Raw genomic sequence first — 24,092 nt, forward strand, 5'->3', positions numbered from 1 at the left:
GGCTCATTGTTGTGAAAGTGGAGCAGGCCAGCAACAAATGGTAGATTTATAGCAAAGCAGTCAGCTGATTTGAGAAGAGGAGCTTCCTTAAATGATAGTCCTGGTCAATTGAATGAAAGATGCCTTACTTTTACTGAAGGATACTTTATTGTTTTGTAGAACCAATATTCACCTACAAGCTCACTATGTCACTTTCTCACAAGAGGGTTGTATCCAACCTTGTGTGTGTTTGAGTTTTTTTTTTTTATGGAATTCTCAAATCTACAGAACACACAAATAGGGATGGGCATTTGAAATTATTTCATTATCATTATATTTTCGGATATCTGCATAGTCGAAATACATGAGTTTTAATTTTGTAATGATTATTTTTTCTACTTCAATTAAGACTTGAAAGCCTGTGGCTGTGCTCTGCTTGTTTCAGATGGAGGTTGGGGGAGGGGCAAGAGACGAGCAGGGGCTGGTGTGTGTGACAGTCTATATGTGTGGCAGAGAGGGAGAGAAAGGAAGTAGACAAACTGACTTGTGCTCGTTAGATCATTTATGTCTGCAACAAGTCATTATAATAGATAGACAATCTGTTAGGGCTTGTCTTGACTGCATCAAATCAAATCATAGTAAAGAAGCTAGCTAGCTACAGTAGCCAGCTAAGGTAGTCAGCTAACTGAACAAAAATATAAAATATAAAATCATCATGCAATAAGGATAAGGATTTAAATACATTTATTAGGCCCTAATCTATGGATTTCACATGATTGGGAATACATACAGTTGAAGTCGGAAGTTTACGTTCACCTTAGACAAATACATTAAACTCAATTTTTCACAATTCCTACCATTATATCCTAGTAAAAAGTCCCTGTCTTAGGTCAGTTAGGATCACCACTTAATTGTAAGAATGTGAAATGTCAGAATAATAGTAGAGAGAATTATTTATTTCTGCTTTTATTTCTTTCATCACATTCCCAGTGGGTCAGAAGTTTACATACACTCAATTAGTATTTGGTAGGGTTGCCTTTAAATTGTTTAAAACTTTGGTCAAACATTTCAGGTAGCCTTCCACAAGCTTCCCACAATAAGTTGGGTGAATTTTGGCCCATTCTTCTTAACAGAGCTGGTGTAACTGAGTCAGGTTTGTAGGCCTCCTTGCTCGCACACCCTTTTTCAGTTCTGCCCACACATTTTCTATAGGATTGTGGTCAGGGCTTTGAGATGGCCACTCCAATACCTTGACTTTGTTGTCCTTAAGCCATTTTGCCACAACTTCGGGAGTATGCTTGGGGGTTATTGTCCATTTGGAAGACCCATTTGCGAACAAGCTTTAACTTCCTGACGGATGTCTTGAGATGTTGCTTCAATATATCCACATAATTTTCCATCCTCATGATGCCATCTATTTTGTGAGGTGCCCCAGTCACTCCGGCAACAAAGCACCGCCACAACATGATGCTGCCACCCCTGTGCTTCACGGTTGGGATGGTGTTCTTCGGCTTGCAAGCCTCCCCTTTTCCTCCAAACATAACGATGGTTATTATGGCCAAAAAGTTATATTTTTGTTTCATCAGACCAGAGCACATTTATCCAAAAAGTACGATCTTTGTCTGTGGATATACTGTTGATACTTTTGTACCTATTTCCTCCAGCATCTTCACAAGGTCCTTTGCTGTTGTTCTGAGATTGATTTTCACTTTTCGCATCAAAGTACGTTCATCTCTAGGAGACAGAATGCATCTCTTTCCTGAGCGGTATGAAAGCTGCGTGGTCCCATAGTGTTTATACTTGCGAGCTATTGTTTGTACAGAGGAACGTGGTGCCTTCAGGCATTTGGAAATTGCTCCCAAGAATGAACCAAACTTGTGGAGGTCTACCATTTTTTTCTGAGGTCTTGGCTGATTCCTTTTGATTTTCCCACGATGTCAAGCAAAGAGTCAGCGAGTTTGAAGGCAGGCCTTGAAATACATCCACAGGTACACCTCCAATTGACTCAAATTAGCCTATCAGAAGCTTCTAAAGCCATAACATTTTCTGGAATTTTACAAGCTATTAAAAGCCACAGTCAGCTTAGTGTATGTAATCTTCTGACCCACTGGAATTGTGATACAGTGAATTCTAAGTGAAATAATCTGTCTGTAAACAATTGTTGGGAAAATTACTTGTGTCATGCACCAAGTAGATGTCCTAACCAACTTGCCAAAACTATAGTTTGCTGTGTGGATCAGAAAACCAGTTAGTATCTGATTTGACCACCATTTGCCTCAAGCAGCCCGACACATCTCCTTCACATAGAGTTGATCAGGCTGTTGATTGTGGCCTGTGGAATGTTGTCCCACTCCTCTTCAATAGCTGTGGGAAGTTTCTGGATATTGTCGGGAACTGTAACTCGCTGTTGTACACTCAATCGAGATCATCTCAAACATGCTCAATGGGTGACGTCTAGTTAATATGCAGGACATGGAAGAACTGGGACATTTTCAGCTTCCAGTAATTGTGTACAGATCCTTGTGACATGGGCTTGTGCATTATCATGCTGAAACATGAGGTGATGACGGCGGATGAATGGCACGACAATGGTCCTCAGGATCTCGTCACGGTATGTAGAGGTTCTGGGCTGGAGTGTGTACACATGGTCTGCGGTTGTGAGGCCAGTTGGACATACTGGCCAATTTTTTAAAACAACGTTGGAGGCAGTTTATGGTAAAGAAAAGACTATTAAAGTCTCTGGCAACAGCTCTGGTGGACATTCCTGCATGCCAATTTCTGTTGCTGTCAGAGCAGTTTACCGATCACTGTACCTGTACACAATCTGTAAATAGCACACCCAACTACCTCATCCCCATATTGTTATTTATTTTTTTGCTATTTTTTCTCCCAGTATCTCTACTTGCACATTATCATCTGCACATCTATCACTCCAGTGTTAATGCTAAATTGTAATTATTTCACCACTATGGCCTATTTATTGCCTTACCTCCCTAACCTTACTACATTTGCACACACTGTACATATGTTTCTCTATTGTGTTGTTGACTGTACGTTTGTTTACCCCATGTGTAACTCTGTGTTGTTGTTTTTGTCATACTGCTTTGCTTCATCATGGCCAGGTCGCAGTTGTAAATGAGAACTTGTTCTCAACTGGCCTACCTGGTTAAAAAACTTTTTTGTAATATGCACGCTCCATCAAAGACATCTGTGGAATTGTGTTGTGTGACCAAACTGCACATTTTAGAGTGGACTTTTATTGTCCCCAGCACAAGGTGCACCTATGTAATGATCATGCTGTTTAATCAGCTTCTTGATATGACCTGTCAGATGTATCGATTATCTTGGCAAATGAGGAAAGCCCACTAACAGGGATGTAAACACATTTCTGGGATCTTTTATTTCAGCTCATGAAACATGGGACCAACACTTTACATGTTGCATTTATATTTTTGTTCAATGTAGCTAAAGTAGCTAGGCTAATGGAGGCTATTTTGTTGCGCTCCCCGTACATGTCTACAACAATTCCATTCATATGAAACAACAGTCTACCTGTTGGTTGATCCATTTCAAATTGATTAGAAATCTCCCACTTCACTTGCTACACATGGAGCCTATGTGGCGCTGCTTTGATTGACTGACAATAACAACAAGGCAACTGTGCATTTTTTTAAGGGGTGCACTCATAAAAACGGTCATAAAACTGTTGTTTTATTTCAATTTCAAATGTAATGGTCTATCCTTGTAGGCTATTGAGCAACGCCACATAGATCATTTGAAGCCTTTTCATTGCTAATAGGCCTATATTTTCTTATTCTCAAAATGTAATACTCTCCCAAGTAATCAAATACAAAAGTCCACTTGGATATTCAAATATTTAAATAACCGTGCCCATCCCTATACAAAAACAACATGGAGTGGGCATACTTTCTTTGTCATCATGGTCAAGTTTGCATGACAAAAGATCAGTCAATGATTACATGGCAAGGCGTAGGGCAAAACAAGCAGGATATCTATGCCATGCAAGAGGGCTGGAGTGGGTGTCAGTCAATCACAGTTAACAGTATTTATATTCACACTGACATTCACATTGATATTCACAATGGAAATCTACTGTATCCTGCTTTAGAGGAACAGGGAAAAGCATGAGATGAACCTGGATTCATAATAACTTGCACAAAACGGGTGGGAAGTGTTGTTTCAGTTGTGTGTACACTGCAGTTGTGTGTATACTGTAATTAATGCCTGTTAACACAGTGCTCCTGTAATAACAGAATGTACAGATCTCAGCTACTGTAGCAAGTTGGTTAGCCAGCAAAGATAGAACTTTGGACCACGTGGCATTGAAAGGCCATTTGTCAAGAATAATCATAGAAGCTATGACAGCTGTCATGTTTCTGATCAAGGCTAAATGATGCATGGTTTAAGACATGTGTTACCAAACAAGTGTGCTGACCTTCAGGCTCCTGAGGCTGTGTGTGTATGTGTGTGTGTGTGTCTCAGAGGTGACTGGTGTAATCTGTTATAGCCAGGCCAGCAATGGCATAGCCTCGCCCTGTTAGCATGGTCTTGCTCTACTTTGCTCTGCTCTGGTACCAGTGTGTGTTCACAGTCCCAGCCACACAGACTCACTGTACTCCACTGTACCAGAGCATCAATGTGCACATTCAGCCACTTCACTCTCATTTACTCCATCAATGGGCTCATTCAGCTGCCCATGTTATATAGTACAGAGCCTGCTGGCTCTAGACCTGGGCTCACATAACTATTGGCTAACAACAATAGTGAATATCAGACATTGAATTGGAGGATGATATGGAAGACGTTATTCAGAGGCTTTTTGTAATTATTTCTTTCCGATCTACAGTACCAGTCAAAAGTTTGGACATACCTACTCATTCCAGGGTTTTTCTTTATTTTTTACTATTTTCTACAGTGCGGAATAATAGTGAAAACATCAAAACGATGAAATAACACAAATGGAATCATGTGGTAACCAAAAAAGTTTGAATAAATCTAAATTCTTCAAAGTAGCCACCCTTTGTCTTGATGGCAGCTTTGTAGTCTTGGCATTCTCTCAACCATCTTCATGAGGTAGCCACCTGGAATGCATTTCAATTAACAGGTGTGCCTTGATAAAAGTTAATTTGTGGAATTTCTGTCTTTCTTAATGCATTTGAGTCAATCAGTTGTGTTGTGACAAGGTAGGGGTGGTATACAGAATATATCCCTATTTGGTAAAAGACCAAGTCCATATTATGGCAAGAAAAGCTCAACTAAGCAAAGAGAAACGACAGCCCATCATTACTTTAAGACATGAATGTCAGTCAATCCGGAAAATTTCAAGAACTTTGAAAGTTTCTTCAAGTGCATTTGCAAAAACCTTCAAACGATATGATGAAACTGGCTCTCACAAGGATCGCCACAGGACAGGTGAACGGATTATCTCCACATGTGTGGTTCCCACTGTGAAGCATGAAGGAGGAGGTGTGATGGTGTGGGTGTGCTTTGCTGGTTACACTGTCAGTGATTTATTTAGAATTCAAGAAACACTTAACCAGCATGGCTACCACAGCATTCTGCAGCAATACGCCATCCCATGTGGTTTGCGCTGAGTGGGACTATAATTTGTTTTTCAACAGGACAATGACCCAACAAACCTTCAGGCTGTGTAAGGGCTATTTGAACAAGAAGGAGAGTGATGGAGTGCTGCATCTGGCCTCCATAATCACCCAACCTCAACCCAATTGAGATGGTTTGTGATGAGTTGGACCGCAGAGTGAAGGAAAAGCAGCCAACAAGTGCTCAGCATATGTGGGAACTCCTTCAAGACCGTTGGAAAAGCATTCCAGGTGAAGCTGGTTGAGAGAATGCCAAGAGTGTGCGGAACTGTAAGTAAGAATCAAGACAAAGGGTGGCTACTTTGAAGAATCTAAAATATATTTAGATTTGTTTAACACTTTTTTGGTTACTACATGATTCCATGTTTGTTTTTTCAGTTTTGATGTCTTCACTACTATTTTACAGTGTAGAAAATAGTAAAAATAAAGAAAAGCCCTTGAATAAGTAGCTGTGTCAAAATGTTTGACTGGTACTGTATTTTGAATGATTTCCAGTTAGTTTCTATTTTCATCACAGTTCTTCCAGTCAGCTGAATAGAGGAAGGGTGGAGGATAGAATCAGCTTTATTAAAATGCAGAATAGACATTCAACCACCTCTAGATATTCAGCCACCTTTCATTTCAGTGAATGCTATTATAAACAGAACATAGAGCCTTTGAATTCATGGTTACAATACCTTTAGAAAGCACATGTCCATGATGCGAATGATGTATGCACGAAAACACAATGTCGTACAGCTAACTGTCAGCTTTAAATAGTTTGCATGTGGAATATAGGAGTCATTATTCCAATTTTATTCTGCATTTAAAATGATCAGAAAATATAAAATAGATGGAACAAGTCCTGATTGTGTATCTATTCTTTCACCCACACACTGGAGCTACAAGAGGACAGTTGTTTGAGCTTTCAATTGAATATTCCTACATTTGTTTACAATCTCCTCACAACCTCCTTTGCAATCTTGCCCGGTGATGACTCAATTGCTTAAATTGACTTTATAATTAGTGTTGGTGTTACTCATTTCAGAAAATGTCATTTCTATTCTAAGATAACATGTTTAATGCAAAGCAATATTTTTGCCAAGTGTGTGTATTAGGCTGTGTCTACACTTGACAGTTAATGCAGTTTTTATATTCTGGTCATGAAGTTCTGATTATGGAAGTCTGAACACATCATGTGTCTACACTTACATTTAAATGTGTCCACCATGTCCACATAGTGTCCTAATTCCCTTCTTACGCGCTATATCATTTTAAATGCCAGTATGCATTCTGCAAATGGTGGAATAGGCCAAATATGATAATAACACAACAACCCATGTTCACCCATGACTGTGTGGCCACGCACGCCTCCAACTCAATCATCAAGTTTAAAGACGACACAACAGTAGTAGGCCTGATTAACAACATTGACGAGACAGCCTACAGGGAGGAGGTGAGGGCCCTGGCAGAGTGGGGCTGTCACGCCTTGGTCTTAGTATTGTGTGTTTTAGTTTATTAGTTAATCAGACCAGGGTGTGACATGGGGTTATTATGTATTGTAGTTTCATATTGGGGTTTGTAGTAGTTGGGATTGTAGTTGATTAGGGGTGTGTGTGTGTGTTTATTAGGTTGGCTGCCTGAGGCGGTTCTCAATCGGAGTCAGGTGCTTCTCGTTGTCGCTGATTGGGAACCGTATTTAGGTAGCCTGATTTCGCTTTGCATTTTGTGGGTGATTGTTCCTGTCTCTGTGTAGGTTGCACCAGTCAGGCTGTATTAGGTTTCGGTCTGTTTGTTGTTTTCTTGTATTTATTTAGTTATTCGTGTATAGTTCGTTCTGTCTTTATAATAAACATGAGTAACTTACACGCTGCATTTCGGTCCGACTCTCTTTCAACAACAAAAGAACGCTGTTACAGGGGCCAGTAAAATAACCTCTCTCTCAATGTCAACAAAATGAAGGAGCTGATCGTGGACTTCAGGAAACAGCAGAGGGAGCACGTCCATATCCACATTGACTGGACCGCAGTGGAGAAGGTGGAAAGCTTCAAGTTCCTCTGTGTACACATCAGTGGCAATCTGAAATGTGCCACCCACAAAGACAGTGTGGTGAAGAAGGAGGCTGAAGAAATTCAGCTTGGCCCATAAGACACTCAGACATTTTTACAGATGCACAATTAAGAGCATCCTGTCAGGCTGTATCACCGCCTGGTACGACAACTGCACCACCCGCAATCTCAGGGCTCTCCAGAGGGTGGTACAGTCTGCCCTACACATCACCACAGGGTCGCTGACGGACTTCCAGGACACCTACAGCACCCGATGTCACAAGAAGGCCAAATAGATAATCAAGGACATCAGCCACCCGAGCCACGGCCTGTTCATCCAGCTATCATCCAGAAGGCGAGGTCAGTACAGGTGCATCAAAGCAGGGACTGAAAGACTGAAAAACAGCTTCTATCTCAAGACCATCAGACTGTTAAATAGCCATCACTAGCCGGTTACCACCGGGTTACTCAACCCTGCACCATAGAGGCTGCTGACCTATCTACATAGACATGGAATTACTGGCCACTTTAATAATGAAACACTAGTAATTTTAATGTTTACATACTGCTTTACTCATCTCATATGTATATACTGTATTCTATTCTACTATATTTAGTCAATGCCACTCCGACATTGCTCATCCTAATATTTGTATATTTCATAATTCCATTCTTTTACTTTTAGAGATGTATATTGTTGTGAATTGTAAGATACAACTGCACTGTTGGAGCTATGAACACAATCATTTCGCTACACCCGCTATAGCATGTTGGCTATCTACAGTTCTGTAGATAGCCAACAAGCTAGCAAGCAAAGCTAAAGGGATTGCAAACAGGTTAGCATAACTGCAGCCCCCCCAAAAACGTGTTTTCTCAACAGCATTTTTGAGCCCAGAAAACACGTTCCTCACACGCTAGGAACATATTTCCCCCAACTTTAAAATGAAAAGGTGCCTCTCTCCCATAACACAGACTTGTGGGCATAGTGCTGATGAAGTCGCCCATTTTATGCGCTTTCGGGAGCCCGATTGCGTCCAGACAGGAGAAATACGCACCCAATGTGTCAGAAGGTGGGCAGTCAGATCTGAACACAATCAGAATGCAATGTGACTTTTGTGCATCTAGACCTGTCTTTTCAATGCAATCTTTGTATTCTGATAGCAGAAGTCGCATGTAAATGTCAAGTGTAGACACGGCCTTACCCAGTTGCCTGAAGTGAGATCCCATGTCTAGGTGGAAGCCATGTTCAACCTGGGCTCAGAGCATTTCATATTATTCTGTATGTAAATCCGAGACACTCTGTTTAGTATGTTACGCTTTGTATGGTTACATAAGGCAAATGGTTACTTAAGGCAAAAACGAAAGTAGGGTTGGTTTGTGTGGATGGGTGGGCATATAATGTGAACATCTAGCAACCCGAAGGTTGCGAGTTTGAATCTCATCATGGACAACTTAAGCATTTTAGCAAATTATACAACTTTTCAATTACTTACTACTTTTTAGCTACTGTGCAACTAGTTATCGTGTTAGCTAACCCTTCCCCTAACCCTGACCTTAACCCTTTTAGCTAACCCTTCCCCTAATCATAACCCTATCTCCTTAACCTAACTCCTTAACCTAACCCTAACCCCTAGCGAGCTAGATAATGTTAGCCACCTAGATAGAATTCGTAACATATCATACGTTTTGCAAATTTGTAACATATTACATCGTTTACAAATTCGTAACATATTGTAAGATTTTACTTTTACTCCTTTTTCTCCCCAATTGGTAGTTACAGTCTTGTCCTATCGCTGCAACTCCATGTTTGACTCGGGGAAGCGAAGGTCAAGAGACATGTGTCCTCAGAAACATGACCCTGCCAAGCTACACTGCTTCTTGACACACTGCTCACTTAACCAATATGTCGGAGGAAACACCGTCCAACTGGCCACCATGTTCAGCTTGCAGGCGCCCGGCCCGCCACAAGGAGTCGCTCGAGCACGATGGGACAAGGCTGGTCAAACCCTCCCCTAATTCGGACGATGCTGGGCCAATTGTGCGCTGCCTCATTGTTCTGGTCAGGTTTATATTTCACCCTCTTAGCTGTTTCACAACACCTGCAGATCTGCAGTCCACATTTATTTATCTGTGGGGAATAGCTCTACTCATCCATAACTTTTTACTTATCAATCTAGACCTAACTGAAGCCATTGCTTCTATTGTTTGGGGACAATGTAGTTATAGTTTAGCCCTGGCCAGGCAAAGAGTGCTAGGCTGAGAATGTGAAAATATGACTGACCCATATTATAATGCATGAGACAAACAGAAAATACTTTTGTCCTGCTGGTAAAGGTGGCAGTTTGTCTGTGAAGGCCATGCATCACCATTAAGTGTCAGCCTGCTACTGGCATTCCACTTTGTGCTGATTGCACTGATACTGAGTCAGATAAAGGTCAGGTTTAATTGTTGTGGAAACATTTAAACTTTTGGATATTATCATTAGCAACATAATGACTAGTCTTATACAATGTGTCTGACATTAGACTATTATAGGATTTTTTTGCCTTCACAAATGCTTAGTTTCTCCTCCATTATTAATTCGTATTCCTTTTGTATTGACTTAACCCTCACCCAGTCAATTAAACTAGGGGTTGATTCAATTATCCTGTCAAGTACAGAAGGCTACACCTCCTACAGCATGAAAAACAAACACCCATACTGGACTGTACATACACTATGTACCCAAACATCCACACCCCTTTCACACACCCCACAATTCAATGACAAGAATGAGGATGAGCAGATTTTTAAACTCTGTATGTCCTGCCCCTATAACATTCTTGTCCTGATCCATTTTAATCTTTTATCTGAAAACATGTCTTCTTCAGTATGTACACTGATAGTTGTCAACATTGCCAAACAAATATGTAAACGTACGCGTAGTGTGTACTGTAGCTTCGTGTGTACTCTAGCATAGTGTAGCTTACTGTGTACTGTAGCTTAGTGTGTACTGTAGCTTAGTGTAGCTTAGTGTGTACTGTAGCTTAGTGTAGCTTAGTGTGAACTGTAGCTTAGTGTGTACTGTAGCTTAGTGTAGCTTAGTGTGAACTGTAGCTTAGTGTGAACTGTAGCTTAGTGTAGCTTAGTGTGTACTGTAGCTTAGTGTGTACTGTAGCTTAGTGTAGCTTAGTGTGAACTGTAGCTTAGTGTAGCTTAGTGTGAACTGTAGCTTAGTGTGAACTGTAGCTTAGTGTAGCTTACTGTGTACTGTAGCTTAGTGTAGCTTACTGTGTACTGTAGCTTACTGTGAACTGTGGCTTAGTGTGTACTGTAGCTCAGTGTAGCTTACTGTGTACTGTAGCTTAGTGTGAACTGTAGCTTAGTGTAGCTTAGTGTATCTTAGTGTGTACTGTAGCTTACTGTGTACTGTAGCTTTGTATGTACTGTAGCTTAGTGTAGCTTAGTGTGTACTGTAGGCTATTGTGTACTGTAGCTAAGTGTGTACTCTAGCTTAGTGTAGCTTACTGTGAGCTGTAGCTTACTGTGAGCTGTAGCTTACTGTGAACTGTAGCTTACTGTGAACTGTAGCTTAGTGTGCACTGTAGCTTAGTGTGTACTGTAGCTTAGTGTGTACTGTAGCTTAGTGTAGCTTAGTGTGAACTGTAGCTTAGTGTGTACTGTAGCTTAGTGTAGCTTAGTGTGAACTGTAGCTTAGTGTAGCTTAGTGTGAACTGTAGCTTAGTGTGAACTGTAGCTTAGTGTGTACTGTAGCTTAGTGTGTACTGTAGCTTAGTGTGTACTGTAGCTTAGTGTAGCTTAGTGTGAACTGTAGCTTAGTGTGAACTGTAGCTTAGTGAGAACTGTAGCTTAGTGTGAACTGTAGCTTAGTGTAGCTTACTGTGTACTGTAGCTTAGTGTAGCTTACTGTGTACTGTAGCTTACTGTGAACTGTGGCTTAGTGTGTACTGTAGCTCAGTGTAGCTTAGTGTGTACTGTAGCTTAGTGTGTACTGTAGCTCAGTGTAGCTTACTGTGTACTGTAGCTTAGTGTGAACTGTAGCTTAGTGTAGCTTACTGTGTACTGTAGCTTAGTGTATCTTAGTGTGTACTGTAGCTTACTGTGTACTGTAGCTTTGTATGTACTGTAGCTTAGTGTAGCTTAGTGTGTACTGTAGGCTATTGTGTACTGTAGCTAAGTGTGTACTCTAGCTTAGTGTAGCTTAGTGTGCACTGTAGCTTACTGTGAGCTGTAGCTTGCTGTGAACTGTAGCTTACTGTGAACTGTAGCTTAGTGTGCACTGTAGCTTAGTGTAGCTTAGTGTAGCTTAGTGTGTACTGTAGCTTACTGTGAACTGTAGCTTAGTGTGTACTGCAGCTTAGTGTAGCTTAGTGTGTACTGTAGCTTAGTGTGTACTGTAGCTTTGTGTGTACTGTAGCTTAGTGTGTACTGTAGCTTAGTGTAGCTTAGTGTGTACTGTAGCTTAGTGTAGCTTAGTATGAACTGTAGCTGAGTGTGTACTGTAGCTTAGTATGAACTGTAGCTTAGTGTGTATTGCAACTTGGTGTAGCTTAGTGTGTACTGTAGCTTAGTGTGTACTGTAGCTGGTTTACTGTAGCTTAGTGTAGCTTACTGTGTACTGTAGCTTACTGTGTACTGTAGCTTAGTGTGTACTGTAGCTTAGTGTAGCTTGGTGTGTACTGCAGCTTAGTGTAGCTTAGTATGAACTGTAGCTTAGTGTGTACTGTAGCTTAGTGTGTACTGTAGCTTAGTGTGTACTGTAGCTTAGTGTGTACTGTAGCTTTGTGTGTACTAAAGCTTAGTGTGTATTGTAGCTTAGTGTGTATTGTAGCTTAGTGTGTATTGTAGCTTAGTGTGTACTGTAGCTTAGTGTGTACTGTAGCTTAGTGTAGCTTAGTGTGTACTGTAGCTTACTGTGAACTGTAGCTTACTGTGTACTGTAGCTTAGTGTAGCTTACTGTGAACTGTAGCTTAGTGTGTACTGCAGCTTAGTGTAGCTTAGTGTGAACTGTAGCTTAGTGTGTACTGTAGCTTACTGTGAACTGTAGCCTAGTGTGTACTGTAGCTTAGTGTAGCTTAGTGTGTACTGTAGCTTAGTGTGTACTGTAGCTTAATGTGAACTGTAGCTTAATGTGAACTGTAGCTTAATGTGAACTGTAGCTTCGTGTGAACTGAAGCTTCGTGTGAACTGTAGCTTCGTGTGAACTGTAGCTTCGTGTGAACTGTAGCTTCGTGTGAACTGTAGCTTCGTGTGAACTGTAGCTTCGTGTGAACTGTAGCTTATTGTGTACTGTAGCTTAGTGTGTACTGTAGCTTAGTGTAGCTTACTGTGAACTGTAGCTTACTGTGAACTGTAGCTTAGTGTGTACTGTAGCTTAGTGTGTACTGTAGCTTAGTGTGTACTGTAGCTTACTGTGTACTGTAGCTTAGTGTGTAGTGTAGCTTAGTGTGTACTGTAGCTTAGTGTGTACTGCAGCTTAGTGTGTACTGCAGCTTAGTGTGTACTGCAGCTTAGTGTGTACTGCAGCTTAGTGTGTACTGTAGCTTAGTGTAAACTGTAGCTTAGTGTAAACTGTAGCTTAGTGTAAACTGTAGCTTAGTGTGCACTGTAGCTTAGTGTGCACTGTAGCTTAGTGTGCACTGTAGCTTAGTATAGCTTAGTGTGTACTGTAGCTTAGTGTGTACTTTAGCTTAGTGTAGCTTAGTGTGAACTGTAGCTTAGTGTGAACTGTAGCTTAGTGTAGCTTAGTGTGTACTGTAGCTTAGTGTGTACTGTAGCTTAGTGTGTACTGTAGCTTAGTGTGTACTGTAGCTTAGTGTGTACTGTAGCTTAGTATAGCTTAGTGTGTACTGTAGCTTAGTGTGTACTGTAGCTTAGTGTGTACTGTAGCTTAGTGTGTACTGTGGCTTAGTGTAGCTTAGTGTGTACTGTAGCTTAGTGTGTACTGTAGCTTAGTGTGAACTGTAGCTTAGTGTGTAGTGTAGCTTAGTGTGCACTGTAGCTTAGTGTGCACTGTAGCTTAGTACTGTAGCTTAGTGTGTACTGTAGCTTAGTGTGAACTGTAGCTTAGTGTGTACTGTAGCTTAGTGTGCACTGTAGCTTAGTGTGCACTGTAGCTTAGTATAGCTTAGTGTGTACTGTAGCTTAGTGTGTACTTTAGCTTAGTGTGAACTGTAGCTTAGTGTGAACTGTAGCTTAGTGTAGCTTAGTGTGTACTGTAGCTTAGTGTGTACTGTAGCTTAGTGTGTACTGTAGCTTAGTGTGTACTGTAGCTTAGTGTGTACTGTAGCTTAGTGTGTACTGTAGCTTAGTGTGTACTGTAGCTTAGTATAGCTTAGTGTGTACTGTAGCTTAGTGTGTACTGTAGCTTAGTGTGTACTGTGGCTTAGTGTAGCTTAGTGTGAACTGTAGCTTAGTGTGAACTGTAGCTTAGTGTGTACTGTAGCTTAGTGTGATCTGTAGCTTAGTGTAGCTTAGTGTGAACTGTAGCTTAGTGTGAACTGTAGCTTAGTGTGATCTGTAGCTTAGTGTGATCTGTAGCTTACTGTGCACTGTAGCTTAGTATAGCTTAGTGTGTACTGTAGCTTAGTGTGTACTGTAGCTTAGTGTGTACTGTAGCTTAGTGTAGCTTAGTGTGTACTGTAGCTTAGTGTGTACTGTAGCTTAGTGTGTACTGTAACTTAGTATAGCTTACTGTGAACTGTAGCTTACTGTGAACTGTAGCTTAGTGTGTACTGTGGCTTAGTGTAGCTTAGTGTGAACTGTAGCTTAGTGTGAACTGTAGCTTAGTGTGTACTGTAGCTTAGTGTGTACTGTAGCTTAGTGTGATCTGTAGCTTAGTGTGTACTGTAGCTTAGTGTAGCTTAGTGTGTACTGTAGCTTAGTGTAGCTTAGTGTGTACTGTAGCTTACTGTGTACTGTAGCTTACTGTGAACTGTAGCTTAGTGTGTACTGTGGCTTAGTGTAGCTTAGTGTGAACTGTAGCTTAGTGTGTACTGTAGCTTAGTATAGCTTAGTGTGTACAGTAGCTTACTGTGAACTGTAGTTTAGTGTGAACTGTAGTTTAGTGTGAACTGTAGCTTAGTGTGAACTGTAGCTTAGTGTGAACTGTAGCTTAGTGTGAACTGTAGCTTAGTGTGTACTGTAGCTTACTGTGAACTGTAGCTTAGTGTGTATTGTAGCTTAGTGAAGCTTAGTGTGTACTGTAGCTTAGTGTGAACTGTAGCTTAGTGTGTACTGTATCTTAGTGTAGCTTAGTGTGTACTGTAGCTTACTGTGAACTGTAGCTTAGTGTGTACTGTAGCTTAGTGTAGCTTAGTGTGAACTGTAGCTTAGTGTGTACTGTAGCTTAGTGTAGCCTAGTGTGTACTGTAGCTTAGTGTGTACTGTAGCTTTCTTTGAACCGTAGCTTACTGTGTACTGTAGCTTACTGTGTACTGTAGCTTCGTGTAGCTTGGTGTGTGCTGCAGCTTAGTGTAGCTTGGTGTGTGCTGCAGCTTAGTGTAGCTTAGTGTGTACTGTAGCTTAGTGTGTACCCTAGCTTAGTGTAGCTTAGTGTGAACTGTAGCTTAGTGTGTACTGTAGCTTAGTGTGTACTGTAGCTTAGTGTGTACTGTAGCTTAGTGTGTACTGTGGCTTAGTGTGTTCTGTGGCTTAATGTAGCTTAGTGTGTACTGTAGCTTAGTGTGTACTGTAGCTTAGTGTGTACTGTAGCTTAATGTTCACAGTGATGCCACAATCTTGTTTTGAAGTGATACAAAGCTTCTTTTTGCACTAGCATACAACCCGTGTTCGGTATCAATGTGGGTATCATATCACATTATTATGTTGACCAACCCTTTTCATAGTCGAGAACAGAACATATTCCCAGCAGGTATTTTAGGTTGGAGCCACTGTCCAAACATCTAGCCAATTTCATTTTATGGAAATTCCAGGCAAACTGAGAATGGGTGAGACCCACAATGTGAAGATTAGAAAATATTATGCTTGTGATGCTAAGGAAGCCTGCACTACCCTTCTTACAATAAGATCCACATTAAGTTAATGCAGACTCCTCCCAAGAAATGTAATATAATTTATTCTGACGAAGGAATTGTATGTATTTTCTATACTGAACAATGTTTTTATCTACAGCATGTGTGTCAAGCATACAGCACCCTCAGGACTATTGTAACAACGTGACAGTCCTTCTTTAAGAACGAGGAGGACAGTGATTTGTGAAAGTACAATTAATAGTCATTACCCCCTGAATCATTGTTTCCCCTCAATGAGGCTCTAATTTCTGAGAAAGAGGAAGTTGCTTTAAGAGTTTTCTTGGTTCTGTAAAGGAACCACATGGGGCTTTCCTTCAAAATTAACAAAATATCAGTGACAAAGTACTGCTGTAAACAAAAACTTGTTTGTTTTTGCTTGATTGCTATTTGTATAACAAGCTATTCTAATTCAAATTACAAACATGCCTATCTTGTGATGCAGAGAGAGATCACCCATCAGTTGTTTTCACACCAGCTCTATTTCCAGTAACAGCACAGGGGTCCCTGGGATGTAAGTTGGGTTGTGATTCCATAGAAAATGTAGACCAATCCTGGTGAGAAATAGACGGGTCCCTGGAAAGATGAGTAAGAGGCCTGGATTCCTGCAGCTCCACTAGGAGACTGGGAGGGACCCTGTCAGAGGCCTATCAGTGGTCAGGGGCTTTCAGGGCCTATGGTGAACTGGGTGTTGAGCTAGAGTGTGTCCCAAATAGCACCCTATTCCCTACATAGTGCACTACGTTTGACTAGAGCCTCGGACATCTGATCATGCACTGTCAGCCTAGCAGCGGGTAAACTTTAATGTGAGATCAGATGTACAGGAGAGGAGACAAGTTTTTTTTAGACATGCTAAACATCCCACTCCCTAGTTCCCAACAATCATTAAAGGTCATCAACCCCTTAGTTATACTGACCGCTGGGCCTCTTCACTGGTCTTAGAGAGCATACTGTAGGAGATCAACAGAAAGACTTAGGCCAAATTCCCCCACATATTTCATGTCAGAAATGGGTTTGTGTACCATGTCACATAGTACCATCTACTGGCATAAACTGAGAATAGCAGGCTGGCAGTTTATTTCATTCACATCCACGGTGGATCATTTGATCATAAGAATAGAGCCATTTGAACCCCTCTGGTCTCAAGAAGTTACCTGAAGCATAGGAAGTCTTTAGGAAGTCCTGATCTTTTTATCTCCATCTCTTCATTCAAAAGACTCAATCATGGACACTCTTACTGACAGTTATGGCTGCTTCGCATGATGTATTGTTGTTTCTATCTTCTTGCCCTTTGTGCTGTTGTTTGTGCACAATAATGTTTGTACCATGTTTTGTGCTGCTACCATGTTGTGCTGCTTCCATAATGTGTTGTCATGTGTTGCTGCCATGCAATGTTGTTGTCTTAGGTCTCTCTTTATGTAGTGTTGTGTTTTCCTCTACATATATAAATATTTTTAATCCCAGCCCAAGTCCCCACAGGAGAGGTTTTTTGGTAGGCCATCATTGTAAATAAGATGTTGTTCTTAACTGACGTACCTAGTTAAATAAAGGTTAAATAAGGTTAAATAAGGTTACATACATACATACTTTGTCCGAAAGACCGGTGTGCTACGCAATCAATATGGATCAAGTTGAGTTTGTGGTCAGGAAATGCAGGACTGGTACCGATCCATACAAGTGCCACTTTAGCAGGTGGCCTGAGTTATTTAGAGTAACTGCTACTCCCCAACCCATTTTCTGTACTATAGTGTTTACGTACTGCCATAGAAATAGAATGATTAGAAAGGACGTCTCCATTCAAGTCAATGATGGCATAATGGGTGGACATGTAAGCCATTTTGAGTGCACCCATGCCTAGGTTGAAGATGACAAAGGTTAAGACAACGGGATTCTAAATATTCCATGACTCTTTGCAACAATGGGACCAGCTATGGTAGCTAGCAACGGCACTGGTAGCTAGCAACGGCACTGGTAGCTAGCAAAGGTGCTGGTCCCAGATTTGTGATGACGTTGTCTTAACCTATATAGGAAGTTAAAGCAGGAAGTGTACTCTTCAATCTGTGCTGTGATGTATTGAGCCAACTCAACTGACGTTACAAAAAATATATTCCATTGCATGAGCCTCGTCAGTTGGCATCATTTGAATGAACATTCTACATTACCATGGAAATTATTGCATCACAATACCAGGCAGCCATTGTGAGAGTACCCATTAGTTTACATTTCAAATTACCAGGGCTAGAACTTCCAAGTCCATTCTATTAATTCTATTTCTATGTGTACTGCACTGTCTCTCTTTGTTAGAAAACAAACAAACATGAAATATTCATGTTGTTGACAGTGCTCCCATCTCTTGGGTTACCCCCTGTATTACAATGGTTGATTATAGTAGATTGAGATGGCTGGATTGTGAGAAGTATTGTTAAAAAGGCCAGCTCCTTCAGACAACTGTTCTAGCACTGGTCCTTCGAGCCAGATCATTTCTAGAATAGCTGTATGAAGCTGGCTTTTTAATGAGCACAATACCTTAAACACAAATCTATTGTTTTTGTAGTGTAATTTGGCCAAATCCAGCAATTCCACAGAACAACAGTGAATGGATAATAAGGGACAGCAGCCAGACTAACTCTCACCTCTGTTTCGTTCTTTTTAGAGTGGACAAGACCTTCTCCAGGGCCAGAAGCATATGGTGAGTTGCTCATCTTCTGATTCTGTGTCATGTAGAATCAGCTACAATACGTTCTAATCGAATGTACAGTGCATTCAGAAAGTATTCAGACCCCTTCCCTTATTCCACATTTTGTTACGTTACAGCTTTATTCTAAAATGGATTAAATTAATTGTATTCCTCATCAATCTACACACAATACCCCATAATGACAAAATTAAAACAAGTTAAAAAAAATACAGAAATACCGTATTTATATAACCATTCACACCATTTGCTATGAGACTCGAAATTCATGAGCTACGAGGCTCAGATCCATTCTGTTTCCATTGATCATCCTGGATATGTTTCTACAACTTCATTGGAGTCCACCTGTCGTAAACTCAATTGATTGGACATGATTTGGAAAGGCTCACACCTGTCTACAGTGCCTTACAAAGTATTCATCCCCCTCTCCGTTTTACCTATTTGGTTGCATTACAACCTGTAATTTAAATTGATTTTTATTTGGATTTCATGTAATGGACATACGCAAAATAGTCAAAATTGGTGTAGTGAAATTAAAAAAAAAACAACAGAAAGTGAAGCCCCTAAATAAGAGCTGGTGCAACAAATTACCTTCAGAAATCACATAATTAGTTAAATAAAGTCCACCTGTATGCAATCTAAGTTTCACATGATCTGTCACATTATTTCAGCATATATACACCAGTTCTGAAAGACCCCAGAGTCTGAAACACCTTTAAGCAAGGGGTACATATTACCTCAGCTAAACGGTGCCCCCTCCCGCACATTGGTACCCCCCTGTATATAGTCTGGCTATTGTTATTTTACTGCTGCTCTTTAATTACTTGTTACTATTATTTCTTATTCTTATCCATATTTTTTTTAACCTGTATTGTTGGTTGGGGGCTTGAAAGTAAGCATTTCGCTGTAAGGTCTGCACTGTTGTATTCTGCGCATGTGACTAATAACATTTGATTTGATTTGAAGAATGGGAGAAAGTGCCAAGCTTTTAGCGTGTTACCCAAGAAGACTGAAGGCTATAATCGCTGCCAAAGGTGCTTCAACAAAGTACTGTGTCAAGGGTCTGAATACTTATGTAAATGTCAATTTCATTTTTTCATATATATTTTTTTACATTTGCCAACATTTCTAAAAACCTGTTTTTGTTTTGTCGAGGGGGGACGGGGACGCTTTAGCAGACGCTTTTCTTCAAAGCGACTTACAGGCATACATGTATACATTTGTGTGGTCCCAGGAATCAAACCCACTATCCTGGCATTGCAAGTGTCATGCTCTGCCAACTGAGCTGCAGAGGACCACATTGTCCATAAGTTGCAGTATTTTGAGAGATACAGTATATATACAAAAGTATATGGACACCCCTTCACATTAGTGGATTAGGCTATTTTAGCCACACCCACTGCTGACAGGTACAGTGCCTTGTGAAAGTATTCGGCCCCCTTGAACTTTGCGACCTTTTGCCACATTTCAGGCTTCAAACATAAAGATATAAAACTGTATTTTTTGTGAAGAATCAACAAGTGGGACACAATCATGACGTGGAACGACATTTATTGGATATTTCAAACTTTTTTAACAAATCAAAAACTGAAAAATTGGGCGTGCAAAATTATTCAGCCCCTTTACTTTCAGTGCAGCAAACTCTCTCCAGAAGTTCAGTGAGGATCTCTGAATGATCCAATGTTGACCTAAATGACTAATGATGATAAATACAATCCACCTGTGTAATCAAGTCTCCATATAAATGCACCTGCACTGTGATAGTCTCAGAGGTCTGTTAAAAGCGCAGAGAGCATCGTGAAGAACAAGGAACACACCAGGCAGGTCCGAGATACTGTTGTGAAGAAGTTTAAAGCCGGATTTGGATACAAAAAGATTTCCCAAGCTTTAAACATCCCAAGGAGCACTGTGCAAGCGATAATATTGAAATGGAAGGAGTATCAGACCACTGCAAATCTACCAAGACCTGGCCGTCCCTCTAAACTTTCAGCTCATACAAGGAGAAGACTGATCAGAGATGCAGCCAAGAGGCCCATGATCACTCTGGATGAACTGCAGAGATCTAAAGCTGAGGTGGGAGACTCTGTTCATAGGACAACAATCAGTCGTATATTGCACAAATCTGGCTTTTATGGAAGAGTTGCAAGAAGAAAGCCATTTCTTAAAGATATCCATAAAAAGTGTCATTTAACGTTTGCCACCAGCCACCTGGGAGACACACCAAACATGTGGAAGAAGGTGCTCTGGTCAGATGAAACCAAAATTGAACCTTTTGGCAACAATGCAAAACGTTATGTTTGGCGTAAAAGCAACACAGCTCATCACCCTGAACACACCATCCCCACTGTCAAACATGGTGGTGGCAGCATCATGGTTTGTGCCTGGTTTTCTTCAGCAGGGACAGGGAAGATGGTTAAAATTGATGGGAAGATGGATGGAGCCAAATACAGGACCATTCTGGAAGAAAACCTGATGGAGTCTGCATAAGACCTGAGACTGGGACAGAGATTTGTCTTCCAACAAGACAATGATCCAAAACATAAAGCAAAATCTACAATGGAATGGTTCAAAAATAAACATATCCAGGTGTTAGAATGGCCAAGTCAAAGTCCAGACCTGAATCCAATCGAGAATCTGTGGAAAGAACTGAAAACTGCTGTTCACAAATGCTCTCCATCCAACCTCACTGAGCTCGAGCTGTTTTGCAAGGAGGAATGGGAAAAAAATGTCAGTCTCTCGATGTGCAAAACTGATAGAGACATACCCCAAGCGATTTACCGTTGTAATCGCAGCAAAAGGTGGCGCTACAAAGTATTAACTTAAGGGGGCTGAATAATTTTGCACGCCCAATTTTTCAGTTTTTGATTTGTTAAAAAAGTTTGAAATATCCAATAAATGTCGTTCCACTTCATGATTGTGTTCCACTTGTTGATTCTTCACAAAAAAATACAGTTTTATATCTTTATGTTTGAAGCCTGAAATGTGGCAAAAGGTCGCAAAGTTCAAGGGGGCCGAATACTTTCGCAAGGCACTGTATATAAAATGGAGCACACAGACATGTAATCATCATAGACAAACATTAGTAGTAAAATGGCCTTACTGAAGCGCTCAGTGACTTCAACATGGCACCATCATAGGATGGCACCATCATAGGATGCCACCTTTCCAAAAAGTCAGTTCATCAAATATCTGCTCTGCTAGAGCTGCCCCGGTTAACTGTAAGTACTGTTATTGTGAAATGGAATCATCTTGGAGCAACAACGGCTCAGCCGTGGAGTGGTAGGCCACACAAACTCACAGAATGGGACCGCCAAGTGCTGAAGCGCATAGCGTGTAAAAATCGCCTGTCCCCAGTTGCAACACTCACTACCGAGTTCCAAACTGCCTCTGGAAGCAACATCAGCACAATAACTGTTCGTCGGAAGCTTCATGAAATGGGTTTCCATAGCCAAGCAGCCGCACACAAGCCTAAGATCATTATGCGCAATGCCAAACGTCAGCTGGAGTGGTATAAAGCTCGCCGCCATTGGACTCTCGAGCAGTGGAAACACGTTCTCTGGAGTGATGAATCACGCATCATCATCTGGGAGTCCGATGGATTTATCTGGGTTTGGTGGATGCCAGGAGAACGCTACCTTCCCCAATATATAGTGCCAACTGTAAAGTTTGGTGGAGGAGGAATAATGGTCTGGGGCTGTTTTTCATGGTTCGAGCTAGGCCTCTTAGTTCCAATGACGGGAAATATTAAGTCTACATCATATAATGACATTCTAGATGATTCTGTGCTTCCAACTTTGTGGCAACAGTTTAGGGAAGGCCCTTTCCTGTTTCAGCATGACAATGCTCCCTTGCATAAAGCGTGATCCATAAAGAAATGGTTTGTCGAGATAGGTGTGGAAGAACTTGACTGGCCTGCACAGAGCCCTTACCTCAACCCCATCAAACAACTTTGGGATGAATTGGAATGCCGACTGCGAGTCAGGCCTCATCTCCCAATCTCACTCATGCTCTTGTGCTAAATGGAAGTAAGTATCTGCAGCAATATTCCAACATCTAGTGAAAAGCCTTCTCAGTAGACAGGAGGCTGTTATAACAGCAAATGGGGGACCAACTCCTAATTAATGCCCATGATTTTGGAATGAGATGTTCGACGAGCAGGTGTCCACATACTTTTGGTATTGTAGTGTACATACAGGTGAATGAAAAGGAAGGCTTTTGGCTCTCTACAGGGCATTCAGTTTGTGAGACATTAGTGAGACACTAGTAATATGATACGAACTTGAACTGTATCACTTAAGAGGCAACAGAGTAAGCAAGATAAATGAGCCACTGAGAGAGACGACTAGCATGGGACACTGTCCCGCCCAATCGCTCTCCCTGCCTGCAGTCCCCCTCCCAGGTCCCGTTGCCACAGTAACTACAGGCAGGCACTGCCTAACTGTTCTGCAGTGTTGGCAGCATAGGGTGGTGCTGATGCGCAGGCAAGGTGAGGCTGAGGCTCTGTTGTGATGCGGAGTGGACCTGGCACCAGCACTGCAGACACACAGAAAGGAGCAGATGGAGCACACCTCTCCCTGGCTGTCCTGAAGGTTGAAAGGTAGCACTGGATGTCCTGGATGTCAGCCCGACCTCCAACCCTCTCTCTCTAGGTGACCACACCGGGATAGTGCCTCTCTGCCTTGCCCCTGTGAGAGTACGCCCTCAGGACCCTCCATTCTCTGCCTGGTTGAGCCAGGCCTGCATTACTCAACACTACCTGGAACACAGGAGGAGAGGGGAGTGGGATAGTGCCTCTCTGCCTTGCCCCTGTGAGAGTACGCCCTCAGGACCCTCCATTCTCTGCCTGGTTGAGCCAGGCCTGCATTACTCAACACTACCTGGAACACAGGAGGAGGGGAGTGGGATACTCTGCCTTGTCCCTGTGAGAGTACGCCCTCAGGACCCTCCATTCTCTGCCTGGTTGAGCCAGGCCTGCATTACTCAACACTACCTGGAACACAGGAGGGGAGTGGGACCTGCACTTCCTGACGCTGCAGAGCACGTAATGCAAGGATGGAGTCGGACAATTCGGGAATACAGTCTTTAAGTTTCTGTTGTAATACTTATTAGCTGAATGTAAATTGGTGGTCAATAGGAGCCTTGCGTTGGTCTGCGCAACCTCTTTCTCTGGGCTGAAGTATTCCTTGGTAGACCGGATCAACGCTTGGAACAAAAAAGCATGGCCAACTGGGCGGAGCATAGTTGAAAGTTGAATGACACAGGCTGTACATGGTATCAGCTATCCTCAAAGTCCTTTCTCAACGTCTCTCCAATGTGGAAAAAACCCTAATTGCTAACAAAGCCAAGGGGATCGTCCGGCTGCATTTACATTCCAGGCTTGGACAGAGGGCTTCCAGAAAGTTCTGTTTGTTTTGTAGGCCCACATAGAGGTATTGTTGCAGGAAACATCACACAGTACAAGGTATTATAGAAAAGCATAGTGCTTCTCTATTACCCTCTAAACAAGGACAATAAAAGCACAAGACACCAACATGCCTTGCTCACCTTTCCGAATTGGAAGGCCAAAAAGATTCTGGTGAGTTTACCTTTCGTTTGTGCGATAGAAAGGAATTATTCCATTGTTTTTGCATGTAGAAATAGCAAGGGCATTTTCTGTGCATAATCACATATTGATAAGGGTATTTGTTGACCCACTTCACTTGGGATAAGCCTGAAGACGCCAGATTAGAATTTACCAAG

The 24,092-nt window shown here is 41.6% G+C and overlaps 1 protein-coding gene across 7 annotated transcripts in view; it reads left to right on the top strand.

The window, feature by feature from the left end:
- Positions 1 to 24,092, top strand: part of LOC135504233 (rap1 GTPase-activating protein 1-like) — a 102,301-nt gene that overhangs the window by 11,637 nt on the left and 66,572 nt on the right. For 6 of the 7 annotated variants that reach the window (XR_010450108.1, XM_064922607.1, XM_064922609.1 and 3 more), the window contains exon 2: positions 18,312 to 18,347. Coding sequence is in view for 6 of the 7 variants with exons in the window: in XM_064922607.1 (XP_064778679.1) it covers positions 18,312 to 18,347 (36 nt within the window). In the remaining variant the exon portion in view is untranslated. Of the gene's footprint in view, positions 1 to 18,311; positions 18,348 to 23,782; positions 23,929 to 24,092 lie in introns of those variants that run through there. The other variant, XM_064922610.1, reaches the window with a different exon arrangement.

This window comes from Oncorhynchus masou, chromosome 18 (genome assembly GCF_036934945.1).
Source record: "Oncorhynchus masou masou isolate Uvic2021 chromosome 18, UVic_Omas_1.1, whole genome shotgun sequence".
Lineage (NCBI taxonomy): Eukaryota > Metazoa > Chordata > Actinopteri > Salmoniformes > Salmonidae > Oncorhynchus > Oncorhynchus masou.